General features: G+C 47.1%; 1 protein-coding gene across 1 annotated transcript; it reads left to right on the top strand.

The window, feature by feature from the left end:
• Positions 1–1480: 1480 nt before the first annotated feature.
• MMP9 (matrix metallopeptidase 9) lies at positions 1481–23303 on the top strand. The gene is made up of 13 exons (XM_085619362.1): positions 1481–1737; positions 3192–3424; positions 5294–5442; positions 7895–8023; positions 8533–8706; positions 10074–10247; positions 12738–12911; positions 16382–16537; positions 18652–18856; positions 19476–19615; positions 19876–20026; positions 20773–20876; positions 21428–23303. Exons 1-13 carry the CDS (start codon positions 1597–1599, stop codon positions 21535–21537), a joined length of 2040 nt encoding a protein of 679 aa, XP_085475488.1. The 5' UTR covers positions 1481–1596; the 3' UTR covers positions 21538–23303.
• The last annotated feature ends 379 nt before the right edge of the window (positions 23304–23682 follow it).

The raw sequence follows: 23682 nt of genomic DNA, 5'->3' as shown, positions 1-23682 counted from the left end.
GCCAAATGGGCAGCTGTCACCAGGGGAAAAAAGGCCAACTAGGGTGGAAAGAGTTTTGTGCTCAAGGCGTCCAACGCCTGGAATGAACTTCCTCTCTCTCTAAGGTCCACCACTGATCTCCTTTCCTTTAGGAAAGGTCTGAAGACTTGGTTGATTTCAGCCTAGGCTCTGACATCGCTTCTGGACCAGAGTCCTGCACACCACTTCTTCCAGGTAAACTGCTTAAGCGCCAGGACACCCTCGGTATTAGTGCACTCTACAAATTGATTTAACATAACATAACATAACTTTATTTTCGTTCTGCGCCTTCCTATTACGTCCCATAAATCCAATGTAGTCCGTTAACAACAGTTAATGCCCTCAGCAGTAGGCACTAACACTAAATCTCAAGCAGTTAAAGGCTCCTCCGTTTAATTTATCTGGAGTGTCCACCGTGAACATTTTACACCTATTTCCTAAGGTACAATTGACGGATTTTACACCTATTTCCTAAAGGTACAATCGACGGATTTTACACCTAGTTCCTAAAGGTACAATCGACGGAAGGAATCTCTGCAGCAAGGCTGGTGTTGTGTAACTCTCTTTTTAAGCACTCACCAAACCAATAGATTTCATAAAAATGTTACACTGATCTGTTGAAATAAAAAAAATGGCGATGTTACCGGTTTTCTCTGGCATAAGCGTCCCTAAAATTGGGAAGTGCTGCTCATATGATTAAGAAATACTTGCTGAACCCATCTGACACCGCCAGACACCTATTAAAATTCCACAGCAAGATGCTACTGGAATCGATTGGAATTCCCACCAGCCATGGCTCTGCCGGGACGTTTACCGATGTACTTGTTCGAATGTTTGCAATCTTGCGAAAAATGTAAATAATAAAAAATAAATTAGCAGAGGTTGCCCTGCTGTGTGTTGCTGGCTGATGGTGTGGTGTGTAAGGTGCACTTCCCGACTTGGGGGCTGACCTGAAATCAGGGGCCAGGTGTTAATGCACACAGGGGCGTAGCTTTCATTGGTGCGGCAGGTGCGGTGGCACCGGAGCCCAGAGCTGGACCATCATTATCGCTATTTTACAGTTTAAACAGCGGCCAAGGGGGGCTTTTCTTTCCTTGCACGATGGTCACCGGGTGTAAACACGGGGCCCGGGGTCCCTGGGGGTCTGCTCGCGCCCACTCGTGCGCCAATCTGAAGTAAACATCCTCTTTGTTCATCCATTTCACATTTCCTGTGCCCCAAGCGCAGAGTCATGGAGCTGCGGTGACGCGGTTTGGACAAAAAGTGTTGAAATCGTCCAAACTAATAATAAACAATAATAAAGCCGGAGTTGGAAGTGGTGTGTTTCGTCAGCGCGGAAAAGGGTTGAGCTGTCTTGGGGGTGGGGGAGGGGAGGCCGGGCCGGGCGGGGCTGGAGGTAAGGGGGGTGAGTCAGCACCCCAGTGTCAGCCTCTCAGGAGGGTATAAAGGTGCGGGGCAGACCTGGAGTTGGTACTGAGAGGCGGTCTGAGGTCGGGAAGAGAAGCAAGCAGGCCACAGCACGAGCCAGCACAAAGCGCAGAGAGCAGACACACACCCGCACGCCGCCCTCCCTCCACCATGACGCCACTTCTGGCCCTGCTGGCTGCGGGGCTCCTTGCCCTCAGCTGCCGCGCTGCCCCCCTGCAGTCCCAGCCGCAGGTCCGGGTCATCTTCCCTGGAGAGCTGGTCAGCGGCATCAGCGACGACGAGCTGGCAGAGGTGAGAGCTGTGCCCGCGGGGTTAAGGTGGTATGCCGTGCACACAGTGGCACAAGGGAGTCTGTCTGAAGTACTGGAGAAACTCCAGGCACTGGTGTGGGTGCACGTGCTAGTCCAGCCTTAGGGGTGAATTTGGCGATTTATGTGGTACGTTATTTTCCGGTGCTAGACTCTACCTTATACTATATGGCATGCAGAGAGGGGGGGGGGGGGAGTCAAAGGGTACTTAAGGGGCGCTGTATATAGTGCAATGAGAGGTTCACAGGACATGACGTGGAAAATCACGTGGCAGATGTCAAACGAAGAGCGGGCACCACTGGGCACTGTCGGATCCTGTGTGGCATGAAGAGAGCATAGCAGGGGGTTTTGTTTGTCATGCATAGAGGTAGGCACAGCACACGCTGCAAAGAGTGCATCAAAGCACACGTTTGTATTGTGCGTGCCTTGAAGAGAGGGCCTCAGGGGGCACCGCTGGACGCTGTGTGTGAAGGTGGATGCTGTGTGGCACGAATAGAGCGCATGGCAAGAGATGTTGTTTGTCATGCAGAGAAGGCATCACAGCACATTTGTGTAATGTGTGTGCCTTGAAGAGAGGGCCTCAGGCGGCAAAGCGGGATGCTGCGTGTGAAGGGGAGGGGCACCACTGGGCACTGTTAGGTACTGGGTGCCATGTATGGGGACTGTCACTGTGTATTACTACTGCTGTCGTGTGCCTTTAAGACCAGGTACCACGGGGCTGCCATGCACAGATTAACTGCCTCTCTTTGCGTATTCATCCTGTCTCTGCTCACCGGTCCTATAAACCTGTATTTTCTCACCTCATCACTATAGATTTTTTTACTCCCCGGACCCTATAGCTTTATATAGTTATCCAGCCCGGCATCTTTCTGTACTGGCACACACTGTAACTTTCTGTATTCACCAATCCCTTATTGCAACCCGTACTACCCAGACCCTATAGTCTCTGTAGTTATCATGTCCCTTAGAGATCTGTACTCACCCACCAATTATAACTTTCTGTACCCAGCCAACAACTATATGTTTCCTTGCTCCCCAGACCGTACAGTTTCTCCCTGATGTAAAGCCCCACAGCCTCCCGCGTTTATTTTGGATCTGTCGGTTGCTATACTCGGCCAGATACTATAGATTTCTGTCCCGCCAAGACCCTATGGGTTTCTGTACTCCTCATACCCTAGGCCTAGAGCTTATCGTAGCTTTCCAGCCACTTATCTTTCTGCGCATCCCCATCCCCTAGAGCTTTCTTTCCTCTGCAAGGCCCTATCGCCAGGGGTGCAGCAGGTGCAGTGACACCGGAGTCCAGATGCATGAAGGGCCCACTCAACCCTGACCATCGCTATTTTTTAGAATCCAGACAGCACTCCCTTCCTACCTGTAGGGCCCAAGACACACTGCTACGTCACTGCCTGTCACTGACCGGCCGCCATCTTCCCCCAGAGTTACCTGGAGCGCTTCGGGTACATCTCCAAGAAGTCGCGCAGCAGCACCCACGTGTCCCTCAGCAAGGCCCTGCTGCATATGCAGAAGACGCTGGGGCTGAACGAGACGGGAGAGCTGGACCAGAGCACCCTGGAGGCCATGAAGACCCCCCGCTGCGGGGTTCCCGACGTGGGCAACTTCCAGACCTTCGACGGCGACCTCAAGTGGGACCACAACGACATCACCTACCGGTGAGTTAGATAAATGACCCGAGGGTTCACTGAAGGCGGTGGAGGGTGAGGGGCAGCAAGTGAGAGAGAGCACGGGGACGGAGGGAAGGAAGCACGGGGGGAGGGCAAGGACTGAGTGCAAGAAGAGGGAGAGCTGGGATGGAGACCTCAGTGAGGGTTAACTGACAGGAGTGAAGGGAAGGGAGATAGAGCGAGTGTGAGAGAGTACGGGGGAAGGTGAGAAACACGCGACACAAAGACTGCAGGGGGAGGAGAGCACAGAAAAAGGACACCTAGAGCTGAGCAGTGGCAGACGGAGGAGAGAAGAGGGAAAGACAAGACTGAGAGCTGGCGAAGGCACGAAGGCGCAGTGGCAGACTTCCAGGGACCAATAGAAGCAGCGAGCGAGTGTGAGCTGCGCGAACAGCATCATTACAGCGCCGCGCCCTATACGAAACGAGCTGCCTCTCGGCGCTTCTTAGAGTGTGAGGGATTAATAAAAAAAGAGATTACATAAAAAGGATAAAACTTGGAGGGAAAACAAGGGGTAGTAGTAGAATGAAGGAGCAGAAAGAAAATGATGGGAGGAGAAAAAAAGATTAAAGAGAAAGAAACGTGAGGAGCGAGGGTGCAAAGTGTGACAAGAAAGAGAGCTCGGGAGGTCAGCAGCACTTCCAGCTGCCTGCTGGTATTTCCTTGTTCAACCCCCTCGTCTAGCCGCTCGCCACACCCGTATTTATGTCCCATTTCATCTTTACCCTCTGACAACCTGTATTCTACTAATTTCTTCTTCTTTCACATCTTCTTGTTGATTGTCTTGCCTCACATTCAGTTGTTTTTATTTACTAATCTCTTCCTCTCGTCTCTATGTCCGAATAATATTTTGTTCTGTTGTTTTCACATTCTCTCTTGTCGACCCTGTTCTCTTTCTCATCTCTCTTCTTTTCCTTCCCTCTTCTCATTTCCCATATACATTATTAATCTCGTTGCTGACATTCTCTAGTTTTCACCCTCTTTTTGATCATATTTTCTTTTTTGCTTGTACTGTTTATTCCTTTCCCAATTTGTTCCATATTCCATTGCCTCACATTTCATGGGTTTTTCTCTATTCTCGTTTTTCATCTCGATCTTTTCATGTCCCTCGCTACTTTCACCCTGCAGTTCTGCCCTTTCTCATATTCCCTGTTTTTTTGCTTTCTGAATGCTCTTTTTTCTTTTCTGTTCCTCAAATTCCCTGTTTTCTTATGTTGTCCCTTCCTTTGCCATGTTCTCTATTTTCTTCTCTTTTGTAGTTTTTGTTCTCTTTTTTTCTTTTTTAATGTTTATTACGTTATTTTTCTCCTTTCTCCTTTTCCTGGTTGACCTCGCCTATTTTCCTTTTCATACCCCTTTGTATTTTCATCTTCTTTTTCATATTCCCAAGTGTTTTCTCCACTCTTTTAATTTTTCATATTCCTTAGCTTACTTTTTTCTCCTATTTTATACCACTTGGATGGTCTTGCTATTTTATCTTCTATTACTTTTCTTCTCTTCGTTTGTATTCCCTAGTAATTCGTGCCCCCTTTCTTTATATGTATTACTTAGTTCTTTTTCTTTTCCCTTACTCCGCAGTGTTTTTCCTTCTTGTCCCTTTTCACCAAGACCAATTTCTTCAGCTTTTCCACATTCAATAGTTTTTTCACCATTTCTCCTTTCATTTGTTGCGTAATTTCTTCCTCTCCTCCATCTTTGGTCATTATGCCAGCTTCTATGTGTCCTCGTTTCTTGCCTTCAGACTGCAGTCTGGACAAAGGCGTGCCAGACCATTGCTCTAGATAGGCAGGTGACAAATGCCCAGTCGCATTCCTCTCTGGTAGTAACTCTTCTGTGCCTATTCTCTGTCTCCTACAGGGTGCTGAATTACTCCCCAGACCTGGACGGTGATGTCATCGAGGATGCCTTCCGTCGCGCCTTCAAGGTCTGGAGTGATGTGTCTCCACTCACCTTCACTCAGCTCTACAGCGGCGAAGCTGACATCATGATCCTCTTTGGGTCCGATGGTAAGCAGACCTCTGCCGCTAAGTCACTATCTTAGCATGTAAAACAATACTGTGTCTGGCACAACATTTGCAACAGAATACATTGCATTGATGCCATCAATCACAATATTGTTGATATCAGACTTTTTTTTTATTGAGAGCACTAGTTATTTTATGACTTTTTACAATGTATATGTCATTGGCCATAGATTTTATGAATGGATGCCTAGAGTGATATGAATTATTGCTGTATCTTTGATATTACTCGTGACATCAATCAGTGGTCATATTACTGAGAATGTAATAGATGATGATGTAATCAAGTACAATTCTTAGTGAGAATGTCATTAAAGGTAGTGCGGCCAAAGGAAAAGTGAACCTCTGGTGAGAACATCGATGGTGCCTCCAGCGATGGAAGTCTCAATGTAACAACGGATAACTTTTTCATAGTCAGTCGCACTTTTTAAACTTCCTTTGGTCCAACGGGACGATAATAATAACACACAACACAACAATCAGACATAGAGTCAGTTCTTAACAAAGAATATCTCAAGATTGCCTCAGATGTAATCATTAATTGGGTGTGGTGCAAACATTTTAAGGTTTAAATACTGACCTGCACAAACATCGATTCTGCAATATCAACTTGCACTATATCATCAAGGTACGTAGAAGTGGATTTAGAAGAGTAGATGGATATAAATGCAACCACCCCATTTGACAAGCTTCATCAAGTATAGAATATCCCCTCGTAAGTCTGTAGAAAGGGGATATCTGTCAAAAGCTTCCAAATGCTTGCGTTCTGCATTTCCCAGAGGTGCCATTGCTTCGCCTTCAGTTCCTTACCGCGGCTGTGAATTCAGTCAGAACTGTCTTTCCGAGGTGACCATTCCAAAAGGCTCTTCATCTGAGATGTTCTTCATATCTGCAAAGAAAGGTTTAATTTCCAGCCTTTCTTTCATGCACCTCCCTGGACCTTACAACACCTTGTGCACCTGAAGCCTTCCACTTGATAAAAGGTGGCAGAATCCCCGCCGAAACCTCAGGTTGCCACGGTAAAGGGCACATCTGATGACCATGCACCAGTTTTGTTGTGCCCTGTGACACAAGTAGACACTGGTAGCCAAGTAAAGTTGATAAGGATAAGTACCTTTAATCTGTAGCTGGTCCAACTGTACATGGAAATGGTAAATCAGGTAGGTAGTCCAGGTAAACAGGTGATGTAGATGTAGCCAGTACTCAAGCCCTTAGTTCCAGGTGACAGCAAGCCCCACCAGGAGCAGCCTGCCTGCTGCTCAGCCCATCTCTACCGGTCATTCCTCACTCACACAGACACCCAACATTCCGTTCACCACTGAATGTCCAACATTCCACAGTAAACATACACACTGGCTGAGCAGCAGGAAGATCGATAAACTAAACTATGCAGGGCATAACACATTTACAATGCCGATTACTGCCTTAGTGTCTCATTCGATGTTCGCATTTCTATTCTTCTTGTCTATAACATCGAGTTCCTAGTAGTTTTTATAATCTTTTGTGGAACTATTGAAATCCAACTCTCATATTCCCCTTCAAATCACGCACAATCATTTCACCTATTTCTAAAATGAAACCATTTGTCAAAGTCCGCAGAATAACTGATTCCATTCACACTCTTTTCAGATACTTACACACTGGAAGACCTTTATTCCTCACTGGGTCATTTTGACCTCACATTTTCTCTTAACACTGGTAGCAACCATTGTCAGCCCATTTGTGCATATTATGGTCATATATGAATGGATGGTGAGTAATGTCTCCCACCGCGGCAAGCAGGTTGGTTGCCTGATGGGTTTCTTGCCTCCGTTGATTCAAATGAAACTTGAGTTTAGACCCTTCCATGACTTGGGTCTATCCCCTGTCCTCATTTTCCTTGGAATTCAACCGAGGATGTCTTGATAACGCCAATGAAATACCGTGAATTCTACATTATTTTTACGTTTGTCCTTGGTGATGCATGGTTTGAGATGTCTCCAGCTTTGCCGGTAACAGACCTAATGTCATTGATTTAATAACATCAATAATAATATTGATTTTAGATTGTCACTATCAGGGAACATTCCACTGTCCATGGCTGCCACTTGGTTTCACTTCCAGTCAGATGGTGGCATGGTGGGCCAGACCACTGATAGCCAAGATATCGATTAGTCTAATAATGAATGCATAATTCGATAGGTGACCAATGCGTTGATGGATCGATCCATACACACATGGATATTAATGATGATAACTTTTCTGCCAGGAGGACATTGATGCAGAAAGAAGGACTGTTGACAATACTGATGGAGGATATTATACCAACGATAGTTGGGAGGACAGCAGGCATAATGACATTGGTTATTTCTAATTTGATTTCTATCAAAGTATTAATTTATATATTTTTATAAATAGTTTATTGACCTCTGCATATCCTTGATTTTCTTCTTTGCAGACCATGGCGATCCCTATCCTTTTGACGGCAAGGACGGCCTCCTGGCCCACGCTTACCCTCCAGGCGAAGGTGTGCAAGGCGATGCCCATTTTGATGATGATGAGTTCTGGACACTGGGGACAGGAGTAGGTAAGAATCAACTCCAACACACAAACTAGCATTGAGATAGAGTAGCTTGTGATTCTGCGGAAGGAGGCTATGGGCAAGACAAAGGGAATAGAGAAGGGATGGTGGTATCAGTACAGATAATTATGAGAAAGAGAGTGTATTTTTAGAGCCTTGGGTGCATATTAGATGTAGTCAGGTAAAGACCAATATTTCAGGAAGTCTTACAAGTACTCTACAGAAAGTATTCAAGATTACAGCAAGTCGATCTCAATTTTGGCTTATAATTTTTCCCTTCCTTAATGGCACTCACTCACTCACTCACTCACTCACTCACTCACTCACTCACTCACTCACTCACTCACTCACAAGGCCAATTTGAGAGAGATAAATCATGACTTCAGAAAGCGATTTCCGAGTTCCACAGGAAGCAGTGCGGAAGTCTGTATCAGTCAGTTGGTAGGGTGGCAGTAGAAGCTTCACTTATGCGAACCCGGTGGAGTGACGTATCTCTTTCCACTTTCTTCACAAAGTTGTCAAGACCAGGTTTGGAAATGCCAATGGAGCAGTCTGCAAGTTCCCGTTCAAGTTTAATGGAGAATCTTACTCCAGTTGTACCAGTGAAGGGCGTACCGATGGGCTGCTGTGGTGCTCCACCACGTCCGACTACGACAAGGACAAGCAGTATGGATTCTGTCCGAGTGAACGTGAGTAGCATCTCAAAGACCTGTCTAAAAGAAGGAGCAATGAATGCCACTTTGTCCACGCACCCTAGCACATGAGCAAGAGCCTCTTGTTGTATATGAGCCCCAGCTCCTGCCATAAAAAGACAGACTAGCCATGGAGCATATGAAAAGGCATTCCCTGCCTGCTAGCTCCATGCTAACGATAACAGTATTGTTTGAAGAATCCGTGAGAGGACATTCCGGGCCATCTAGCATCAAGTTAGTGATAATAGTTGTGATGGAACGATCTGCGATCGGGACATGGGGAGAGGATGTGGCATAACGGCTAGAGCGGTCAACCTCGTAGCTGGGGAACCAGGTTTGAGTCTCGGCAGGGACGCTCAACATCCTGTGATTCTGGGCAAATCACTTAATCTCCCTGTGCCGTAACAAAAATGAATGTGTCCGTCTGTAATGCAACTGGTGCTCATGTAAAGCGCTCTGATACCTTCGGGTCTAGTCTGCGCTATTTAAAACTCCCACCAACAAAAACATCCCTTGACTGCTAGCACCAGGCTAGCAGTCACAGTAGTGGCTATGGTGAGGAGATCCCCTTCCTGCTAGCAGCAGGTTAGTGTTAACAGTAGTATTTGAAGGATCTATGATAGGACATCCCCCGCCATTTAGCATCATGATACCAATAACAATAGTATTTTAAGGAACTGTGATCACGGCAGATCCTGCCAACTAGTACAGGCTGGCGATAACAGAAGTACGTGTAGACAATGTGATGAGGACTTCTGCTGAAAGCTAGAACAATAAGACTTGAAGGATCAGTGATATGACCTACCCTCCCGTTGACAACCAGGTCAGCAACAAAAGTAGTATTTGAGGAATCTCTAATTAGGACAGTCTCCGGCCCTCATATTGGGTTGGCGAAGAATCACTTAGCTGCCATTGACTTCTCCTTAAGACCCAGGACCACTGCTTTCCTTTCTCCAAGTGGGCCTTGTCAGTATGGCCCCAGCCCTCAGCGATGCCTCTTGTCACTTCATGGACATAGGATGGCCCAGGGTGCACATGGTTGCTTTTTGATGGCGTTGAGGGGCGATTAAGGAAATGGGTTGTTCATAAATATCGTAGGAGAAACATATTGATCCTCTTTCAGAAGAAGCCCCAAATTGGGAGATTCTTAGATGGCTCGCATGGTAAGACATGTGCACAGGTGCCTGCTTCTACCAGACCCCAAAGCTTAACAACCATTTCCTGCAGTCCAAGAGAGATAGTGTTGTTTCTTCTTCATTTCTCTCCTTGCTCATGTCAACACCAATGTTGAGTTTTTTATTGTTTTTTTTAAATAAATTCTGCTCTCAAAACGTGACAATACTTGTTTCTTTCATTCCTGTTAGTTCTCTACACTTATGGCGGCAACAGCGACGGCGACAAGTGTGTCTTCCCCTTCATTTTCGATGGTGAATCCTACGATGCTTGCACAAAGGAGGGTCGCTCTGATGGCTACCGCTGGTGCGCCACCACCGACAACTTCGACAAGGACAAGAAATACGGATTCTGCCCCAACAGAGGTAATGGGGATTACCCCACAGGGGTCCCTCTTTAATCATCACAGCTAGGGTTGGTCCTGTGTGGAGGTCCCTGCAAGCAGAGCACAGCATGAGGTACTCACTAGTTAAGATTGATGTAAGTGAGGCACAGGGAGTTATTGCTTTGCCTAAGATCACTAGTGCTGTCAACGATGGCCTGCGTCAAGATTCTAGAAGCTTCGCTGAACTTGGCACAGCTTATTTACGTTTGCACTGAAGAACTTTCATAGATGAGCAGCTGCACCGTTCTCAGTAACACATGTGTGTGATTTAGACTGTCAAGCAGTAACTCCTGAGGATCTATGGTCCAATGATGCCTAAGGGGCAGAGAAAGATACAGAGTATGAACACATGCTACCTACTTTGCGTTCTGAGTGTTCCCCATAGCACCAAGAATACGTGGCTAGTGACTGACATCGTCATCAAATCCCCAAGGGCATTATTTATTATTATTTTTTCTATTTTTATTATAACTCAGCAGGAGATCACATACCTGTTAATTAAAGAATGCAAAACAGATCAAGCATGATTTATAAATAGCAAACAATAAAAGTAGGCGAGAGATAAAAGAAGAAAAAAATTGTAAAATTATATTTCACAAACCGTGAAAATACATTCATAATATATCAAGCAACCGCTGGGTGTTTTTACAATGCAAACCTTCCCCAAATTTAGAACTTACGAAAACTCTTACGAGTAGTTCCTATATGACGTTAGGTTGAAGATACTTCAGTGACATATATATATATATATATATATATATATATATATATATATATATATATATATATATATATATATATATATATATATGTATAAACAGAACGCGGTATTCCACAACATCGTTATCTTTCTTGAAGTGCTATTTTTATAAAATCGAAGCGTGTGTAAAAAAACGCTGCATAGATGGTACCTGCACTGTTGTTGGCCCGATACTACAATCAGAGATAGCCTCCGAGTTGTATTAAACCTTAACTTGTTAAGCGAGTGAGCTGAGAGCTATGGCATCTTGTTCGTCTGGGTCGCCGAGAGCTGAAGCTCAGCCTCTGCTGCCCCCTGCTGGTGACAGGCGATTCGGACAAGAACGTCATGACAGAATGCTCGGATTAAGCAGGGCCGCTGCTACTGCGCTGGGTAGCTTTCCGGCCCATTGTTTATTTTTTTCTGATCGTGCCATTACAGAAAGACACCAAACATATATAAATATGGCCTCACAGCCCAGCCATAAATGACGCGGGGAGTCGCATAGGAACAGAAGCAAACAGACCAATTTTAGCCCCTTGGGCCTCACCTGCGGGTGAAGCTTGAATTTTTAATTCCACAGTGAGCACAAGACCACTTCTGTTCGTATCCGTATTACTTGGAGCGAATAACTGAAAACTCCAAACACGTGGAGGGTGAAATGAATTAATCATGATGACCACTGGCATTAGCCTTTAGCTATCATTCCATTCCATCGTTTTTTGCTCATTGTGCCGTTACTGACAGGCTAGGCACTCATGCTGGTCCGATTTTACATTCAGCTTGCTGGTGCATGAAATCCTAATTTTTTCCTCCTTTGGGTGCCAGTAGTGGAAGCAAGCCCTCTGCTGCCTCCTGCTGGTATCAGTAGGAGCAGCTACTCAACAGCTAAGAAGATGCAAGGAGTGTAGATGGAGAGCCAAGGGAATCACCCTTGCGCTGTTTTCAGATTTGAGACATTCTAGAGGGTAGCCTTAAGGGAAGGATTGCCTAGCAGCCTAGCAGAAGATGCAAGGAGTGTAGATGGAGGGCCAAGGGAATCACCCTTGTGCTGTTTTCAGATTAGAGACATTCTAGAGGGTAGCCTTAAGGGAAGGATTGCCTAGCAGCATTATTAATAAGCCGAGAAAGAAGAGATTCGTCAATCACAACAGGAGGCATCTAAAGGAGGAGAGGATGTGACTTTGGATCTGAGTCTGAAGAACCAGGTTCGAATCTCGGCGTCGGCTCAACATCCTGTGATTCTGGGCAAAGCACGTAATCTACCCGTGCCTATCAAAAAAGGAATGTGTCCTTGTGTAACGTAACTGGTGCTCATGTAAAGAGCTCCAGTACATAAGGGTGGAGTTCGCACTATATAAAAATGCAAACTATGATTTCCGCTGCAGTAACAGGAAGTGAACCAAACCGTGTGCCACACAAATCTATAGACGTAGCTGATATTTTCACAGCATGATATATAAGGTGATTGCACGATATATTCTAAACATGCAGTTCAGTGAATTCAGATGTATAAAGTCTTAAACGTATTGGAGTTTCACCCTCTTTGACTCCTCTTCCACTCATTTTACTCAACCTCTCTTTCTCTCCCTTACTCCCAAAGCCTCCCGTCTGCTTTTTTCAATAGATGTTTTATCTTCTCTCTGGATGTGCACTCTACTCTTGTGTTTTTCTTGACTGTTTTTTTGTGCTCAGTTGTGAATAACACGTCGATTTTTCTTCGGGTTGCAGATACTGCTGTGATTGGTGGAAACTCCCAGGGAGACCCCTGTGTCTTTCCCTTCGTGTTTCTGGAGAAAACCTACGATTCTTGTACTAGTGACGGCCGTGGGGACCGGAAGCTCTGGTGTGCCACCACCAGCAGCTACGATAGTGACAGGAAGTGGGGCTTCTGCCCAGATCAAGGTACGTGAGTCTTCAACGCCTTCTCACTCAAACTGTGATCCCAGCTTTGTTACTACTGGAATCTGTCTCATATCTGTGGCACCTGAGCCCTGACAATCCTCCACATCACCCATGAACGCCCCTTTGCCATTGATCTAACCCCTGAGATACTCTGAGTCTCACCTCTGTGGTCCCTGAACCTTCTCTGTCCCGTTAATTTCACTCATGTACTCCACTTTGCCATCGTTCAAACCCCGGGGGTACTCAAAGCCTCATCTCTTCAACACTTGAACCTTCTCTGTCCCATCGATTCCCCCATGTCATTTCTTTAATCTCAAAGTGCTCACATTCTCATCGCAGTGACCCCTGAACCTTCCTTGGCCCATCAATCCATCAGTATCAGCTGTGGACTGCTCTTTGTCATAGCTCGAACCTCAACGTTTTGTCTGTCACATCTCAGTGACCCCCAAACCTTCTCCGTCCATCAGTATCACCCATGGACTCCCTAATGCCATCACTCATACTCCTGGGGCACTCTCAGTACATCTTCCTGTGCCCTGAGTATTCTCCGTCCCATCAGTATCACTCATGGACTCCTTACGCAATCACTTGAACTCCTGGGGTACTCTCAGTACATCTTTGGGTCACTGAGCCTTCCCTGTCCCATGGACTCCTCACGCCATCACTTGAACTCCTGGGGTACTCTCAGTACATCTTTGTGTCACTTGAGCCTTCTCTGTCCCGTGTACTCCTCACGCCATCACTTGAACTCCTGGGGTACTCTCAGTACATCTTTGTTGCACTTGAGCCTTCTCTGTCCCGTGGACTCCTCACGCCATCACTTGAACTCCTGGGGTACTCTCAGTACATCTTTGGGTCACTGAGCCTTCCCTGTCCCATGGACTCCTCACGCCATCACTTGAACTCCTGGGGTACTCTCAGTACATCTTTGTGTCACTTGAGCCTTCTCTGTCCCGTGGACTCCTCACGCCATCACTCGAACTCCTGGGGTACTCTCAGTACATCTTTGTGTCACTTGAGCCTTCTCTGTCCCGTGGACTCCTCACGCCATCACTTGAACTCCTGGAGTACTCTCAGTACATCTTTGTGTCACTTGAGCCTTCTCTGTCCCATGGACTCCTCACGCCATCACTTGAACTCCTGGAGTACTCTCAGTACATCTTTGTGTCACTTGAGCCTTCTCTGTCCCATGGACTCCTCACGCCATCACTTGAACTCCTGGGGTACTCTCAGTACATCTTTGTGTCACTTGAGCCTTCTCTGTCCCGTGGACTCCTCACGCCATCACTTGAACTCCTGGAGTACTCTCAGTACATCTTTGGGTCACTGAGCCTTCCCTGTCCCATGGACTCCTCACGCCATCACTTGAACTCCTGGAGTACTCTCAGTACATCTTTGTGTCACTTGAGCCTTCTCTGTCCCGTGGACTCCTCACGCCATCACTTGAACTCCTGGGGTACTCTCAGTACATCTTTGTGTCACTTGAGCCTTCTCTGTCCCGTGGACTCCTCACGCCATCACTTGAACTCCTGGGGTACTCTCAGTACATCTTTGTGTCACTTGAGCCTTCTCTGTCCCGTGGACTCCTCACGCCATCACTTGAACTCCTGGAGTACTCTCAGTACATCTTTGTGTCACTTGAGCCTTCTCTGTCCCGTGGACTCCTCACGCCATCACTTGAACTCCTGGGGTACTCTCAGTACATCTTTGTGTCACTTGAGCCTTCTCTGTCCCGTGGACTCCTCACGCCATCACTTGAACTCCTGGGGTACTCTCAGTACATCTTTGTGTCACTTGAGCCTTCTCTGTCCCATGGACTCCTCACGCCATCACTTGAACTCCTGGGGTACTCTCAGTACATCTTTGGGTCACTGAGCCTTCCCTGTCCCATGGACTCCTCACGCCATCACTTGAACTCCTGGAGTACTCTCAGTACATCTTTGTGTCACTTGAGCCTTCTCTGTCCCGTGGACTCCTCACGCCATCACTTGAACTCCTGGGGTACTCTCAGTACATCTTTGTGTCACTTGAGCCTTCTCTGTCCCGTGGACTCCTCACGCCATCACTTGAACTCCTGGGGTACTCTCAGTACATCTTTGTGTCACTTGAGCCTTCTCTGTCCCGTGGACTCCTCACGCCATCACTTGAACTCCTGGGGTACTCTCAGTACATCTTTGTGTCACTTGAGCCTTCTCTGTCCCGTGGACTCCTCACGCCATCACTTGAACTCCTGGAGTACTCTCAGTACATCTTTGTGTCACTTGAGCCTTCCCTGTCCCATGGACTCCTCACGCCATCACTTGAACTCCTGGAGTACTCTCAGTACATCTTTGTGTCACTTGAGCCTTCTCTGTCCCATGGACTCCTCACGCCATCACTTGAACTCCTGGAGTACTCTTGGTACATCTTTGTGTCACTTGAGCCTTCTCTGTCCCGTGGACTCCTCACGCCATCACTTGAACTCCTGGGGTACTCTCAGTACATCTTTGTGTCACTTGAGCCTTCTCTGTCCCGTGGACTCCTCACGCCATCACTTGAACTCCTGGGGTACTCTCAGTACATCTTTGTGTCACTTGAGCCTTCTCTGTCCCGTGGACTCCTCACGCCATCACTTGAACTCCTGGGGTACTCTCAGTACATCTTTGTGTCACTTGAGCCTTCTCTGTCCCGTGGACTCCTCACGCCATCACTTGAACTCCTGGGGTACTCTCAGTACATCTTTGTGTCCACTGAGCCTTCTCCTTCCCATCAGTATCATCCTTGGACTCCCTTACGCCATTACCTAAACTCCTGGGGTACTCTCAGTACATCTTTGTGACTCTTGAACCTTCTCTGTCCCATCAATGTCACCCAGGGGCTCCCTTATGACATCGCTTGAATGCTTGGGGTACTCTCGATTTCATCTTTGTGACCTCTGAGCCACCTCCATCCCATCGATATCACCATGGACTCCCTTACCCCATCACTTGAACTCCTGCAGTATTCTCAGTTTCTTTCATCTTTGTGACCCCTGAACCTTTTCCATCCCATTAATATGTCCCATGGACTAACCTTTGTCAATGCTCTAGCTTTGAAGTGCTGTCTGTCTCACCTCAGTGGCCCCTGAACCTTCCTTGTGCCATCGATATGAACCATGGACTCGTGTGCCATCATTCTGACCCTGGGAGCACTTTCTACCTCACCTCATTAGCACCTTGTCACCTTCACTCAAGACCTTCTTCATTCCCCTGGTCTGACCCCATAGGAATTGTCCCTGTACCACTCATGTTGGGGAGTGGTTGCATTTCCCACCACATCGGCCACCTCTACCTCAATCGAACACTTGTCCCTCCAGTATCTAAACCCTCTTTGCATCTCTTCTCTCTTGGAAGAGTCTACCTCCACCCTGGTGACCTCAAGACACTTCTCTGACCTGGAAATGCCTGACCCCGCCCAAAGGTTCTAACTGGTCCTCTCATTGGTGGTTTCAGGGTACAGCCTCTTCCTGGTGGCCGCTCATGAATTCGGGCACGCCATTGGCCTGGAGCACAGCACCGTGCGGGATGCGCTCATGTACCCCATGTACAGCTACATCGAAGACTTCCAACTGCACCAGGACGACATCGAGGGGGTCCAGTACCTCTACGGTAAGGCCACCGCCTGACCTGCGTGTCACTAGTGACAGAGACAGTCTTCCAGCCAATAACCACTCAAGGGAGGAAATACCGTAGAGCGGGATGAGTGAAGGAAATAGGGGGAGTGGATGATGGTGAAGGTTCTAGAAGTATTGGCGGTAGAGACAGATGGAGGAAGATAAATTACAAGCGGGCCAGAGTAGAGATTGCAAGAGAACGAGCTGTAAGTGACATCATTTAAAATAAAGAAAATTGAAGGCAGTGAGAGAGTGGGGGGGGGGGCAGAGTGAGGAGGAACGCTGCAGTCGTAGGGATAGCAGCAGATGGGGTGAGAAAATGAGGAGGGGGTGGGGAGAGACTGAGAAGAAGTAACGTGGAAGAGAGGATGAATCAGTGATTATTAGTATGTAGCTTCTAGGCGCTAAAGTAGGAGAGGGAAGTATGGGCTAGATAGATAGACGGACAGAGATAGATAGACAGATAGATAGATAGATAGATAGATAGATAGATAGATAGATAGATAGATAGATAGATAGATAGATAGATAGACAGATAGATAGACAGATAGATAGACAGACAGACAGACAGACAGACAGACAGACAGACAGGCGTTAAAGTAATAGAGTTAAGTATGGAACAGACAGACAGACAGACAGACAGACAGACAGATAGATAGATAGATAGATAGATAGATAGATAGATAGATAGATAGATAGTAATAGTAAGGGAGAGACAGGAAGCTTTGGAAGTGGAGATGTAGGAGGGAGCACATGAGTGAAAGATGGTGTTTGAATTAATAATCGAAGGAGTCCGACCGCGAGAGGATGTAGGTAACTTTGAATAAAACCTCCGGCTTAGCCCCCACAGTTGCACATTGGGAACCCAGGGTGAGGGAGAGAGCCAAGGACTGTGTGGGAGAAGGATGGGGGAGGACAGACCGCGGGTGGGGCGGGGGGGGGGGGGGCGACGACGAAGGAGGTAGAGACGGGGCGGCACACGTCACGTGTGCCCCTTTAGTGCACCGTCTAATTTCCACACCTTGCTCACTTGCAGCATTCTCTGTTGAGATGTGTGTTGCCATAGAAACCCCTGAGTCACCGGCTGGGTTGAACACAGGATTGACATTCAGTGGGGGGCGGGAGGGGGAGGCCCCGCATCTCACACAGCGTCTCGGGCATGCTGAACGGAGCTGTCCTAGACCGCCCTCCCCCGTCACCTTTCACCTAATGGAGGGGGCAATATGGAAGTGGGAGCGGCGGAGGCATGGGAGGGGCGCGGCTTGGTGTGGTTAAACCTTTTGCTACCGCTTCCTCTTGTCTAGCTTGTCACCCAGGCCAGAGGGCACCTGTAATGAAACAAAGAGCCGTGGTGGTAATCGGTGGAGGGGGTCGTTCAGGGGTTTGAAGGGACAAGGTCATAGGCCAATATCACATACACCCTCCACCCCTCGAATAAAAACAACGCACTAAAGGGGGCTGCTAAAAAGGGAGCCCAGAGTGGGGATGAACATCAACAAAGTGAAACCAGTTTGTAGTCTTTTCACTGCATGCCACCTTTACACCCCCTACCGCCCCTCCCTCCCCCCCGTATCAGTCCAACCATAACAAAGGCTGACTGGCTTGATACAGAGGACTTTGCCGTGGTAGCCCTGGACTTCAGAGGACCTTCCTGGCAGAAATATGTTCTATTTCCCCACAGCAGGGGTGTCCAAAGTGGGTTTAGAGGGACTGGATCCCTACAGAATTTTCAGGATATCAACTTAAGCAACGTTTGCATATATTACATCAAAATACAGGTCATTTACGTAGCCAGTGCAATCCAGAAAATGTTGTATGGATAAGGCTCTCGCGGACCTACATGGGACAGCCCTATCCTACAGGATTGTTTACCTCTCCTAAGGAACAGTGGTGGGTGGGATTCTCATGGTTAGTGCCTGGGTGCACACTGCGCCCTGATTCCTCTTCAATAGGTCTTGTGCATAGTGCATAGTGCTAAGGCGTAGGGCCACAGTGCTGGAGTACGTTGCTGTACATGTTCACTCACGTCGCAAAACTCTTTGCCGACAGCCGTAGGAGTCAGATGTTTGACCTGGATATTTCTGAATTCCTCTTGTGTATCATATCTAGGTTCTGGCACTGGTCCTCACCCATCACCCCCCATGCCAACCACAGAGAGCCCCGATGTTAGCGACAAAACGACAACCACAGTAACCACTTCTCCTACCACCACCACCGAGTCCGTGCCTGTGGATCCCACCAATGATGCGTGCAAAGTGAAGGCTTTCGATGCTATCACCGAAATTGAGGGACAGCTCCACTTCTTCAAGGATGGGTGAGTAGGGGTGCAAGCCCCGGGAGACCCCACACAAGGGAGGGAGGGACTGAAGAGAGCCGGAGCGGAGAAGATCAGATACAAAATCTCTTGAAGATTTAAGGAGGATGAAAGTGGATATGAAGGACTAAAGGACTTATAGATGAAGGTGATGAATCAATGAGGATTGAAGATAAGAAACACAGCTTCTTGTGCAGTAATCTTGTAGTGTCCTTCCCATGTAGTCTGGGAATAGCTCTCTGTCATGCAGGCTACCTTCTGCAATACTGAAATTGATTTTCACGATTAAAGGTTCTGGGAGAAGCTCCTTGGCAACAGCATACGAGATGGTATAAGCTCCTGGCACAGCGATGCCTGTGGTTTGCTGCTGGAGTGTTTAGAGAGAAGCGTCAAGTAGAATTTCCCGGCCACGTGTCATTACTGGCTGGAATCCTAGGCTGGGTTGATCAGAGAGGAGTCATAGTCGATTGATGGGGAAGTTCCTGGTGGAAGACTCCAAATTGTCTCTTCTGGGGATTGTTTGACACAATCTCCAAGTTAAATGCGGCGTGGCAGAGGAATGGCTTCGTTAAAACATTGTATGGGCTCGGCTTGACTCAACCCTTACCTCTTTCCTTAGAAAATATTGGAAGGCATCAGCAGCTCGTCCAGGGGCTATAAAGGGACCTGTGAAGATCTCGGACACCTGGCCGGCCCTCCCTGCCGTCATCGACTCTGCCTTCGAAGACCTGCTGACCAAAAAGATTTTCTTCTTTTCTGGTGAGACATTGAAAAGTGTATCTTCGTCCTACAGTTCTATGTCCAACCTAATTCGCATGTGTGGCAAATTGTTCACTTTATAACAGCATTAATTCATTAATTACTTAATTAATTACTTTATTAATGTACTCACTCATTCTCCCAAGATTTGACCATCCCTCCCTTCTCCCCTGGGAGCCTGTGAGCAGAGCTTTCATTGGTTGTCATTGCATCTGCATTTCCCTGTGACCACTTCTCACAGTGTGTTGCTCTGTTTTCAGGTCGCCGCTTCTGGGTCTACACTGGGACCACAGTTCTGGGCCCCCGTGGACTGGAGAAACTGGGGATTGGAAAAGACGTTGAGAAGATTGTGGGATCTCTGCAGCGCGGGCGCGGAAAGGTGCTGCTCTTCAATGGAGACAAGTACTGGAGGTAAGCGCAGGAGAGCACTGCCTGGGAGAGAGGCAGGAGGGCTGATGAGAGAGAGCCAGTGCCCCATATGAATGATGCATGCAGTCCAGAGAGGCTGACAGAGCCAGGTCTGATAAGTTAGAATGTAAACTGCAAATGCACAAGTCAATTATAGCTTAGACGATCAAACGCACTCACGCAGCTAATACAATGGCGCTATAAGCCGTTTGTTTAACATATGCGAACACTGCTCACACACTGAGCAGAACACAACCTGTGCAAGGGGATAACAGCGAACCATAATTGCATGCATGAGTCATATGAGACTTGAAAGGTATGCAAACAGAGTGATGGAGGGGTGAGAGCCCCCCCGCCTCCAGGGCTAGATCTCTTCTTTTATACAGAGTTGACGCGGGGTCTCTGGTTGTCAACATACTACAGTGAGGGTGAGAAGGTCACGTCTGCTGGACAGGACCCACCATGTGCTGCCCCTCACTTTACGTGTGGGCGTGGTTGTGGATAGAGTGTGCTATATGGCTCCACTTGATTTTATTTCCCTCATTGTATATTGAGTATGTGGGCTCCGTCCGGAGATGCGCATTGACATTGAGTTGGGGGTCTGTGGCACAGGATCCCCCCTGATTGATCTCTTAGTTTATTAAAGATAGTGCATGTTTTTTTGTTGTCAAGACACATGTTGTTGCTTTGATGGGGGTAAGGGTCTTTCGGGTAGAATTCCTTCTGAATGGCTGATCTTCTCTCTGCAGGTTGGACGTGAAGACCCAGGTTGTGGATAAAGGCTATCCCCGTGACACCGAGGACGCTTTCGCTGGAGTGCCCATTAACGCCCACGATGTCTTCCTATACAAAGGTGAGATGTTGCACCTGTGCATGCCCTTGCTCTCCCTCCATCACACTTGTTGCTTTTGGTAGGACTTTCTTTCACTTACACACTGCCTTTTCTCTCCTCCCCCAAACTCCATGTCCTTCATCGCCTCTCTCTAGCACCTATTTCTTCACTTTTTGATCTTTACTCCCTGTTTTTTTGCTTTCTTCATTCATTTCTCCTTCTGCACTTCCCACCCCTCTTGCTTTTAATCTCTTTTTCACAACATTTCCTGGCCCTCTCTCATACCCTCCTTTTCTCACGTGCCCTCCCAGTGTCCTGGTTCTCTTCTGTCCTCCAGTTTATCCCTGTCTCACTCCCCCTTCCACTGGACTCCTAGCATTGACCCCCAAACACCTCCCATTCCATTTCATTTCCCTTCTCTCCTTTCTCCACCCCATCTACTTTCTTCCAACACCTACTTCCTCTATCACTAACTCACAGTGTGGACATTCACTCGCCTCTTTCATGAGCAATTTTCTGGTTTGTCTTTGGCATTTCCGCAACCTTTACCGGTGACCTTTTCATTATTCCAGATAACATCCACTTCTGCAAAGACCAGTTCTACTGGCGTATGACTCCCCGCAGACAGGTGGATCAAGTGGGCTATGTGAAGTACGACATCTTGAACTGCCCGGAGAATTAGAAGACTCTGCAGTACTGCACCGTGACCCGAAGCCAGCTCCTCGAAGCCCTCCTTGGTTGTTTCTTCTCGGCGTTCCAGTAGGCTGGGACAATCGACGTTCCTCTCTAGAGGATCTGGTCGCCACCATCTTACAGAGACTTTCTCCATTGGTGACATTTCTGGAGCATTACAGTGTCCTCCTACACCCAGCTGCAACGCAGGGGCAGACATACCTTGGGCTTCACGTTTGTTGAATGAAATATCCATTAATACCCTCCAACTAAGGGTGTAGGTAGGCAGGTTACAAATATGACCTACTGTTCATGCCATTGGCATGGGTACTACTATTTATGCCCACCTCAAAGGACTTGGAAAGGGTAGAGAAATATTACATGGGCCAGGCTATTGGGATAGGCCCTGTTATTCATACCCTCCTCTTGGTACATGGGCTTGGCACAGATATTGCCCATGTTTTTGCCATTGGAATGGGTCCTCTAATAATGGCCTCACCCCAGGATGTGGGCGGGGCACACCAATATCCCTAGGTTCACGCCACTGGGATGGATCTTACTATTACATCCTTGTCCGTCTTCCCGTCCCATTCCTTACACATGAGTAGCTCGTCTGCTCCACAAAAACCTATTACCTAGCTAAGGTCAAGCATTCATTAATGCCCTTGCCCGGGACCTGGCCAGAGTACGGTTGTTCCCTGGTTCATGTCACTTGGATGGCTTCAGCTACAAAAGCCCTCCCACAAGACCATAAGTAAGGCGCTGCTGTATCCCACAGTTTAAGCCATTGTGGCAGAGCTTCCATTAGTACAACTTGTATTCCCTTAATGTAGATTAAATTGAGAATGGTTTGGAAAGATTATCTATGTTGTTGCATCCCCTTCAAGGTGGATATCTGAACACAATGCTTATGAGGCAAGACTGAGAACAGTGGATGAGGTACCCTAAGGAGTTCATCTTTTGTGCCGGTCTATCTTCATTGTGATCCTTCTTGCATCCTGTTGCACTATGAACCTTGTGGGTACCAAAATACCCTTTGGTATTCCTCCTCACCAGGTTTAGTCATCACCGTCTAGTGCGATTGGTGGCCTTATAGCTCACCTATGGGCCCTTTTCTCCACATCAGCCTCCCCCGTAGATGGATTGGGGGGGGGTTCACTATATCGCATGTCAAATACTGCGTGACAAAAATATCACAACCAATATATCGGCTATCGCGATATTGTGAAGATAAGTAGATGTGCAAATGTATTCCTACCTAAATAAATGCACCTTGATGATATAGTGGTAGGCGGTTTAGTGGAAGCAATATTTTTGTAGGTTGATATTGTTGACCTCTACATAGTAAAATACAACCCCATCATTTGTACCCCTCCCCCTCATTCCTCGCCCTTCAGATTTATAGAGGAAGAGTATCCTTCAGCCCCATCCCAATTATGTCTTCTATGCACAGACCGTATCTTCATGTGGACAGTATTCTTGTAGATGCATTATTTTAAAATTGTATATTTGTTATCCTTGGAGTTATAACTTATAGCTTTAGAGTCGCTTGCCTGGTGCAAGTGCCACGAGATTTGATTTCTAAATTAATTTGCCTTTGATGTGAGAATTCAAAGAGGGTGTTCATGAATGACTGAGCATTCTGCAATGTTAGGATTTGTGTGTTTTCAGTACTATGTCTATTTAATATATGTAAAAAGCTCACTCTCCGCTCGGGTAGTGGTAACGTTTTTTATTCAATCAATTTCTAATAAATTAAGTTCCTTCTTTAATATACCACTGTCTGTTTCTGGAGTTTGTTGGGAAATTGTTGGTACTTCAGTGTGCATGCTTCCGTGCATGTGTGCACGTGTAGAGAAACGTGTGATCATAGGGCCACTGACTGTAGGGCTCTTGAACTGTGTGAATGTCTACACTGGGTCCATGGTGAAGATGTGTGTGTCTATCTATCTATCTATCTATCTATCTATCTATCTATCTATCTATCTATCTATCTATCTATCTATCTATCTATCTATCTATCTATCTATCTATCTATCTATCTGTCTGTCTGTCTGTCTGTCTGTCTGTCTGTCTGTGTCTGTCTGTCTGTCTGTGTGTATATATATATATATATTTCTAAAAGCACCTTCTGTTACACAAAAATGATGTCGGC

The sequence above is a fragment of the Triturus cristatus genome, chromosome 7, assembly GCF_964204655.1.
Source record: "Triturus cristatus chromosome 7, aTriCri1.1, whole genome shotgun sequence".
NCBI lineage: Eukaryota > Metazoa > Chordata > Amphibia > Caudata > Salamandridae > Triturus > Triturus cristatus.
Note: the sequence above shows the minus strand (reverse complement) of the source record. Positions and strands in the feature narration are given on the sequence as shown.

What these genes read in the sequence shown, in the direction of transcription:
- MMP9 (XM_085619362.1), top strand. Translation starts at nt 1,597, where the DNA reads ATGACGCCACTTCTGGCCCTGCTGGCTGCGGGGCTCCTTGCCCTCAGC. An exon ending in GCGACGACGAGCTGGCAGAG is followed by an intron (nt 1,738 to 3,191) that starts GTGAGAGCTGTG and finishes ATCTTCCCCCAG; the next exon opens with AGTTACCTGGAGCGCTTCGG. An exon ending in CTCCACTTCTTCAAGGATGG is followed by an intron (nt 18,857 to 19,475) that starts GTGAGTAGGGGT and finishes CTCTTTCCTTAG; the next exon opens with AAAATATTGGAAGGCATCAG.